General features: G+C 40.4%; 1 protein-coding gene across 1 annotated transcript; it reads right to left on the reverse strand.

Annotated features, from left to right (window-relative positions):
- Positions 1–2,318: 2,318 nt before the first annotated feature.
- Positions 2,319–9,584, reverse strand: TMEM161A (transmembrane protein 161A). The gene is made up of 12 exons (XM_053456243.1): positions 9,483–9,584; positions 9,050–9,153; positions 8,396–8,476; positions 7,585–7,682; positions 7,020–7,176; positions 6,752–6,903; positions 6,464–6,524; positions 5,820–5,963; positions 5,376–5,489; positions 5,028–5,202; positions 3,078–3,174; positions 2,319–2,771 (listed from the first exon to the last, which is right to left on the reverse strand). Exons 1-12 carry the CDS (start codon positions 9,483–9,485, stop codon positions 2,485–2,487), a joined length of 1,473 nt encoding a protein of 490 aa, XP_053312218.1. The 5' UTR covers positions 9,486–9,584; the 3' UTR covers positions 2,319–2,484.

Genomic DNA, 9,584 nt, shown 5'->3' on the forward strand with positions numbered 1-9,584 from the left:
TGTGACATGATCCACCAGTAAGAAGCTCTTTTTATAGATGCCATAGTTGTCTGCTGGTAAAGAAAATGCAAGGCTCAGAATTACCGTGTGAGGATCCCCTTGGCAGGAAGCTGCAGTTACGGGAAAACCAATACTGTTTAGGTAGGAGATGGAATCTGTCAATGGATTTATTCACTAAAAGGAGATATATGGTTTCAACACCTTGATTTTAATATGGATTAAGCTTTGTAGGAGGATCTTGCCCTGTAGAATGCATATTCACTGATCAGCCATAACATTATGACCACTGACAGGTGTATTGAATAACACTGATGATCTTATCATGGCAGCTGTCAGCGGTTGGGATATATTAGGCAGCGAGTGAACATTTTGTCCTCAAAGTTGATGTGTTAGAAGCAGACAAATAGGCAAGTGTATCTGAGCGACTTTGACAAGGACCAAATTGTGATGGCTCAACGACTGGGTCGGAGCATCTCCAAAACTGCAGCTATTGTGGGGTTTTCATCAAAAGTGGTACAAGGAAGGAAAAGCAGCGAACCGGTGACAGGGTCATGGGCGGCCAATGCTCATTGATGCATGGGGGCGCTGGCCCATGTGGTCAAATCCAACAGACGAGCTTCTGTAGCTCAAATTGCTGAAAAAGTTAATGCTGGTACTAATAGAAAGGTGTGAGAACACACAAGTGTTGTGTATGGGGCTGCATACCTGCAGACCGGTCAGGATACCCATGCTGACCCCTGTCCACTGCTGGAAAGCGCGGTCTGGTGGCCTGGTCTGATGAATCATCTTTTCTTTTACATCACGCAGACGGCTGGGTGCGTGTACTTTGATTACCTGGAGAACACACGGCACCAGGATGCATCCGTGGAGGCCCTACCTCGCAACTTACAGGTCTTAAAGGATCTGCTGCTAACAGTTTGGTGCCAGATACCACCTCGCACCATCAGAGGTCTTGTGGAGTCCATGCCTCGACGGGTCAGGGCTGTTTGGCAGGGCTGTTAGGGGGACCTACACAATATAATGTTATGGCTGACCGATGTATAAATCAATTCCAGTTCTTCCCACACCACTTCACCCTTTCAATTTTGCATTATATAGGACCTGCTTCGTCCTTCTCATCGGTGGAAACTACCAGTGTTGGACTGTAATAGGAAATTGTATTATGGCTCCCTTCGTGTGCCCTTGATACAGCCCCAGCATTTGTACTGTTTCATAAAGTGTATCTCATAGCCCCACCTATTGGTTTGAAAACATCTGTATCTTTCTTAATAAAAAAAAATGAATAAAAACATATCACCCGGCACTACGTATACTGTGAACCATCTCTGCTACAAAACTATATACATACCAACAACCCTATGTGCATATACAACACAACAGCATAATGTCCAAAAGAACATGTATGTCGCCTTTGTGCCGTTTATTTTACGCACGCAATACTTGTGATCAGATGGCTACCAAAACAATGTATAACAAATATGAAATGATATTCATTACACAAAAATAGTTACAAAAAGAGTTTTATTTCTTTTTTTTCCCCAGCAAACAGCATTTCAGCTGCCCCACCTATAAATACAAGGCCACTCATATCACTTATTTTTTTGATCTACTGTATCGTGATTTTCTGTCAATTTTGCATTATATATATATATATATATATATATATATATATATATAAGAATGCTACTGAATAAATATTTGAAATGTAATTTTAAAACAAGGGTATCCTTGGTTGTTTTCATTCACTATATCGATTAGAACATACCCCCAATGTCTCATGTAGCCCCACCAAACAAGAATGCATATTAAACTACTTTATACAAACTTTAATATGCACTCTTTAGCTGAAAGGGGGAAAGAAGAAAATACATTTACCTTTAGATTCCATGATGTGATTTTCATGTGAGTTTTGGCTCAAAGCAGCCAATCACTGGCAGGAAAGCCAGCCTACAAGAAGCTGGTGCTGCAGCTTGCTGGAGGTAATTATTGTGACATTTCTCTATACAATCATATGCATTACAGTGGATGATGTTGGCCGGAGCATCCCATTCCACTCCAAGCTATTTTACTGACCTGTAACCAATTACACGCAGCTTACCCAAGATGGCGGCTCTTCATAGTTAAAGAGTTACCACAGCGATGATGTAGTACAAGCTAGATGTTCTCTAGAAGCACCTTCCATTAAACGCAGACATGTAAAGATAGGCTTTAAGGTACTTGTGTATTATCTGGGCGCCACCTATTATAAGTGTTGCCCGGATAATGCACAGGCACCAGCTTTAATTTTGGAACTCGTGATACTGTCTGTATATGACTGATTTGCATACAAGTATTTTATTAAAAATATATTTCATAATAAAGCAACCTGAGATGGCACTTGGACTGCTTCACTCGATCTCTGTCTAACAGCCAAGCCAATAAATGGACCTAGTACCAGGACTCTTCAAAGACTGCGGCCCAAAATCTTTCCTTTGGATCCTGCGCTTATGAAGCCGCAAGGTACTGGTGGAAGTAGAGGCCAAACAGGCTGGTGACAATTTGACATATGGAGACCCACCACGTCAAGAAAGCAAAAAGTCCACGGTAGAATACTGGTGTAAAGAGGCCTCGCAAGGCACCCAAAGCTCCCATAATCTGCTCCACTGCAGCTTGGACATCCTCAGAATCATCCTCCTCGTCAGAGGACATGGAGGAGGGTGGTGACTGGGTGGAGAAGTCAACAGCAGGTGTGACACCAGGTGGCTCTGGGTAAAGACCCCAAGAATAGTCACCTAGAAAAAAATATATATATTTATGTGTAAGAAAGTATTCCACTAAAAGCTGTTGTGCATGTGGTGGGAGGGGTATCACTGCTGGCAAAATGGTGGTTATGTATAAAGTGATTATGGAGCATAGTTTAGAAATCGGTCTTATTACCTTAGCAACCAATAGATTTTTTTTTTTTAAATAGGTAATATTGACAAAGCAACCCCAACTTTGCTCAGTTCTCCATAGCTCACAATGTATAGGTAAAAGCTACTCCTTACAAGAAGACACATTGTCATCACCCTTTTGCAACACTTTCTATTTTTACATACCCAATGTTTTCAGCAGCAGAACACAATGGAGAGTCAGGATGACAGGAGCCAGATACTGCAGCGCAACCACAGTCAGGTAGCAGAAGATGCGGGAGATCTGCAAAAACAAAGCCAGACCAAACGCTGTGAATGTGTATATCTATCTATCTATATATATATAAAAAAAAAGTATATACACACATACATGCAAACACACCGTACTAGTACTAGATCCTTCAATTTACATTTGCATTGGTAACCAGTATGAATGTGGACTTATTAACGTGGAAATGAATGAGACCTGGTACAAAGCATTATACAGAAAAGATAGAGGAGGTAGAAAATAGCATTAAGATGAATCCGATACAAGGTAAGGAGGAAACACTAGACATAATTTGGAAAGAAAGTGGTTGTTTGCATACATGTGATATATAGATATCAGAAAGTGTGAGATCATGTAAAACATGTCTTTACAGACAATGTCTTGAGGAAGTTCTACTTGAACCCAACTCCAACTATAATCAGACAAATCCATGGCACCCCATGGGATACACTCAAAGTTATCGAAGGAACTCCTAAGTGTTCTAGCAAAACCATTAGCAGACTTATTTATGTTACTATGTTACTATGTTACTTATTTAACTAGTCAATATTGACTGGAGTAGTTCCAGAAGATTGAAAGTTGGCAGTTTAAGTACCACCTCACAAAAAAAAAAAAAAAAAAAAAAAAACATAGTAGAGAAGACTCTGCCACCGGTGGTTTGGCATCGAGGGAAACCTGGCTCAAGGAAACGATTGTTTAATATAGACGCGCAAGGTTTGCAAGAACAAAAATAGCACACAGGCCAGGAACTTGTGTGAAAGTTCTTGTTGCAGTGTTTGCATTTGGATGTTAATAGTTGAATGGCTAGGTGATGGCTGAGTGACAGAAGACATGAGGTTTTAGGTCATGTGTATATTCAGAAAAATGTCTTGTTGTTAGTGGGGTACCTCAGGGATCAGTACTTTAAAAAAAAATGTTTTTATAATATTACAAAATGTAATGTAAGACGATACAAAGCTCTGCAACAGGGCAGACATTCCTGGTGGAACAAGCCAAATGACTGAAGTAAATGACAAGAACGATTGTGGCAGCTGCTATTTAAAGTGGATAAAAATAACGCACGTGGGACATAAAAAACCAAAAGGCAAAATACAGAACTGGGGGAACTGTGATGTCAGCAATAGCAGATGTGAGAGACCTGGGAGTAATTGTTGATGATGTAAGTGTAAGCAGGCAATGCCACAAAGCTTTGGAAAAAGCAGGCAGGGTGCTGGAGAGAAACATTAGTAGCAGGAAGAGGTTCTGCCTCTTTATAATTCTCTAGACCTTTTTGCGTACAGTTCTAAAGACTCCATCTCCAGGAGAATATTGACATATTGGAGATAGTTCATAAAAAGGCAACTAAAATGGTAAGTGGTTTGCAGGATAAAAATTATCAGGAAAGGCTAAAAATTATTTTAATATGTATAGTGGGGAGGAAAGAAGAGAAAAAGCATTTAAGCTTTAGAACATGAGGTCATAATTTAAAACTAGAGGGTCAGAGGCTTAGATGTAATTTGAAGAAGTTTTACTTTACCGAGAGGGCGGTAGACAATTAGAACAGCCTCCGAAGCAGACATGGTATAGTCTAATAAAGTGAAGGAGTTTAAACATCCATGAGATAGAGTCAGTATAGCTTTATGCCCAAGAAAAGACCAAGGACTCATTAAGGACTGAGTCTTCACAACAGTAAGAATGGGCAGACTAGATGAGCTTAATGATTCTTATCTGCCATCAAGTTGTATTTTTCTAGTAACACAAAAGCTTTGGGTTGTACAGTCAGTCTCATTGTGATTGCTCATTTGATGTTGACATGCTGGCTCACTTAAGACCCCTGTCTTCATGTGATGTCAGAAGTATACAAGTAGTCACTATTTTTGTCCCCTCACCTTGCGCTGAATCTCTAACATAGTAATCCTCCCGGCCTCTCTCTTCATGCGATCTACCCAACTATCAGCAAGGCCCAAGTACGCCTGCAAGTGGAAGCGTGTGAGACAAAGGCGTAGAAGACACATAACCACGATGATCCACAGGCGGAAGGTATTGTAGGTCGAATCAGACATTCTGAATTTTAAGGAGAAAAAGGGGAAGAAAAAAAATGAAGCAAGGTAGAAAGTCCATGTTGCAAATGGGATAAGTGTTTTTGTGTATGGGTGGTGTTACTTCTGATTGCTACACAATATCCGCACACAAAATCATCAACTTAAAAATCCAGAATGTTTCATTATTGCACTTACAGTTGTACAGACTCCTTTCCCATTGGTGCATTCAGGAGGAGGTCCCTAGTGATTGGTCGGATCCATAACACTACCGCAATAACAGGAGGCAAGAAACTGGCATGAAGTAAGAGCCTTCAGGAGAATACAAAAATAAAACAAGGTTGCTTTTTCCCCTCTAACAAATAATACTAATTCATAAAAAGAAAAACACATTCTTTCTACAACAATGTGACCTTACATGGTGTCATACTTTAAAGACCTCTGTCTCTATTAGTCAGGCCTGTTATATTAAGGACACCAATTGCAGGTTATGTACGGTAGCTTTAAAACAAAAACAAAAAATGGGCAGTAGTTACGATCATGAATTTATACAACACCAGTATGTTCCATATTGTCATACAAAGGGTTATACAATATCAAACAAACACCAGACTGAACACTAGAAACGTTTTGTAGGCTTACTGGAGCATCGGCCTGTCCGCTGCCATCTTTAGAGCATCCAGGTGAGTCTGTGCCAACCGTAGGCCAGGAAAGGTGAGACATCCACCAATAAAGGAGCATAATGCCACCAGGGCAATCTTGAATGCTAGCTTGATCACAGGAACCCTGTAGGATTTGAAATATTGGACTTCAGAGCTTGTTCACAGTTTTCTGCAAAGGCAACATACCTATTGATATATTCTAAACCTACAAAACTCATTAAAGTGCACATTAAATATTCAAGTTCTTGTCTTTTTCCCCAGCTTAAGACCTGCCCTATAAATTTGCAGTAACATAAGGGCACAACAGGTTTCCACAATCTTCTCACCACACCACACAGTTGCCAACAATCTGTACCATACTTCTGCGGAAGAGCATTATGTGCTACAGACTACTGGGACACTGGTCAGAAGAGGTAGTGAGGACATCAGTGTTGTCTACCTTGGGAAAGTTGGTAATAACATGAGTCCAGATGGACCTTTTGTCAGCAGTAGTGAATCTTTCACAAAGGCTAGTGCATTGTACTGTCTAGAGCTAAACATCAAGAGTGACTTAGAACAACACTCACGCTTGACCTATACTAAAATATCTCGAATATTGCTTTTACTAAGAGATCAATGACTTACGACAGCTGCCAGCCTTGCTGCTGGAAGAAACGCTCCAAATTGTGAGTAAAGCTAGTCAGACCTGTAAAAACAGGAACAAAGTTAAGTAAACATTTCCTGGTTTGTAACACATGGTAACTTGCAGAAAACATGGCAGCTCTACCAGTCGCTTAGTGGTTGGTAATAGTAATAAGGGAAGAGGGAGTCTACAAAGCTTCATTTGTTACGCGAACACATGGATCATATGAAACACATCACCTTTTGTTGCAGAAGGGACAGCCAAACAATTTTTTTCTGGGTCACCCTTACCTGGTTCCAAACCAAACTCCAGATACTCTTCTCTCACAATCATCACGATCATAGCAATGAGAAGGAAGAAGAAGGCAAAGGTCAGACACACTGATCTCTCTCCACCTTCTTCTGATTGGAAGTAGTGCTGCATCACAGTGAACAGGACTTTACTGAGTACATCTATGTAAGGAAATGGGTACAGTGCATACAAATCTCCCAACACCTTGCCATTGTCATTCAGAACACTGGCAACCCCATTACTACTATCACAGTGCCAGAAGGATACACAGAGAAAATGATGGTCATTAGACACCAGAGGACTCCAATGTTGATCTCACTTTGGGCATCTACAAGACAGTAGTATCCTTCCGTGAACAGATAGATGATGGTTGCGTACAAAGAGAAGTCTATAAACCACTGGTATTCCAAGAAATAGCGAAGCACTGCAAACATAAAAAAGGAAGAAACTGAAGATAAACTATAAACAAGACCTTAGAAGTGTCAACAACTCAAGCAATACCAGTACAAAGGTCCATCGTGTGATAAAGAGCAGTCTACTAAAGAAGTGATGATGGACTGTTTTTCTTCATTGCGATGAATGATCTGACACATTCTGGATTGTTCATTTATACAGGATATAGTTGAGGCTTTCTGTTACAGACCAGACCCTATACAACATAACTCCTTAAGCAAAGTATTCTCCATGCAATTTATGTGAAGCAGGGAGAAACTGGCTCAAGCATCCTTCACCAACAGAGCAGCCTGGGCAACTGTCTACGCTGTTTATATAAAGGGACTGTATAGCTTTTAGCAGCCCAACTGCTCTCCATGAAAAGCTGGCCAAGTCTTACCAAGAGCATCAATAGTAGTAATCGGCTGGGTATCCAAGTGTAGGTCTATGTCCCTAGGAACTGTCAAGGGCTTTTCATCTGTTACACCATTCACCCTCCTAGAGCAAAGAAAAAAAGTCTAAATTAAGCAGCACATTTATCGAACTTCATTAGTATAAAAGTTTTTATGTTGTGGTGGGAATAAATAATGTCAATTTAGTTACCAGAGTTAAATGTTCATCTTCAGATGACATGTGTACAGAGCCATGCATTTAATATTAGACATCATGGACCATGCAGGGTCATTTTATAACTGAACACATAGCCAGGTGCCTGCCATACAACAGCATCACTGCTGCTGAGAAGAACACAGTTATAATTGTTGCATGAACTGCTTCCCTGTTGGGAGCATCGCACGTGCATGGGCTGCTCGCTGCAGGCAACAGCATCCTATGATCAAGAGCAATGATTCCTCATTGAGGCTTCCACGCCACAGAGACAGGGATGGGGAAGATGCAGTAATTATTAGGGAAACATAGAAATAGAAATGCTGTAAGAAAAACAGATAACGAGAATAAGGAGACAAAGCGGAGAGGAAGTATCCACTGTGCCGACACGGAGGAAACAGGAAGTGGCCGGGACAAATGCCCACTAGGGGACATGAGAACATTGGAAGAAGGAACTGGCTCCAACATCATCACATTGATTAGGAAGACTCGGCTTGGATAATGAGGAAAGCGCAACCAGAGTTTCTTTACAATTAGGGAGCAATATTTTCTACATGATCTTTATATTGGTTTTCTGATGTGGAATGTTAAGTAAAATATTTTACCTCTCTCTTTTAACTTTAGGTTTCTGCTTCCCAGCCAGCGCACGAAGCTCATCCTCGGTCGGATGCTTATAGCGGAACAAGCTACAAAATTAAAAGCAGACATGAACGTTTTTTATTATTTACAATTAATTGGGGTTCCAAGTTCACATCATGTTGTCAAACCATGACCTATAAAAAAAAAACAGTAAGGGAATGAAAGAGTCTTTCTTGAAAACAAAATGGATTAGACAAGAACTAACATCAACACCACTTTGACTTCACTGCAGTCCAGAAGGGTCTTTTATGCCACAGTTAACTTCGGAGTACTCAAGGTTAGAAATGGCTGCTGAAGTCAATGGTTCCATACTCAAGAGTACAATGTATTCCGAAATCTTTTCGTAAAAACGTGTCACTTGCCCCATACGGGAACTACAATTATTTCATGAACTTTTTTGTAAAACACTGAAGATACTCATCGGACAAAGAATAAATACCCCGAAGGATGGGGCATCCTCGTTTTCAGTGACAACACTCTCTATGACACTTTAAAAACTCTTGCTGTACCGGTTTAAAAACGTTACACAAAAGATATCAAAATAAATAAGAAAAAAAAAGTGGAAAAATGATTTAAACCTCCCCAAAGTTTAAAGCTCTTTGATATTTTTTCATAGTTACCTGCCATTGCACAAGAGCCACCGGCCAAAGGAGAAATAAGGGGACACTCTGTGCATAACAGTGGCCACCAGAAGTGTCACCACCATCTGTATCCCCATCACAGCCTGAGAGAGACAAAAAAAAGGGATCTTGCTGTAATCATACAGTGCAATAAACTGAATATAAAACATCCTCAAGCATATTATATACCAGCAATTATGTAAATATCCATAACATCCCTACACACAGCAATATACCCATATCCTTATGTATTAATGAATGCATCGTACGGAACCCCTGCTGTAACAGTATTAACAGGTATTACGGCATCACATTCATTAAAAGTTTCTCCTGTATCTGCCTCGTATTGGCGTCATACACCCCGGGTACATTTACATTTTAGTAAATAAGCCGTCACATATAATAAATAAAATCACCCTTTAACCTCACTCACCATGATGAATCCCAAACCCCAAAGTTGCTTGAAAAAGTAAATTAAACGTCCCCAACCATGTGACTACCGCAGAACAGCTGCAGGAAGGACAAGGTACTATCC

Source organism: Spea bombifrons, chromosome 1 (genome assembly GCF_027358695.1).
Source record: "Spea bombifrons isolate aSpeBom1 chromosome 1, aSpeBom1.2.pri, whole genome shotgun sequence".
Lineage (NCBI taxonomy): Eukaryota > Metazoa > Chordata > Amphibia > Anura > Pelobatidae > Spea > Spea bombifrons.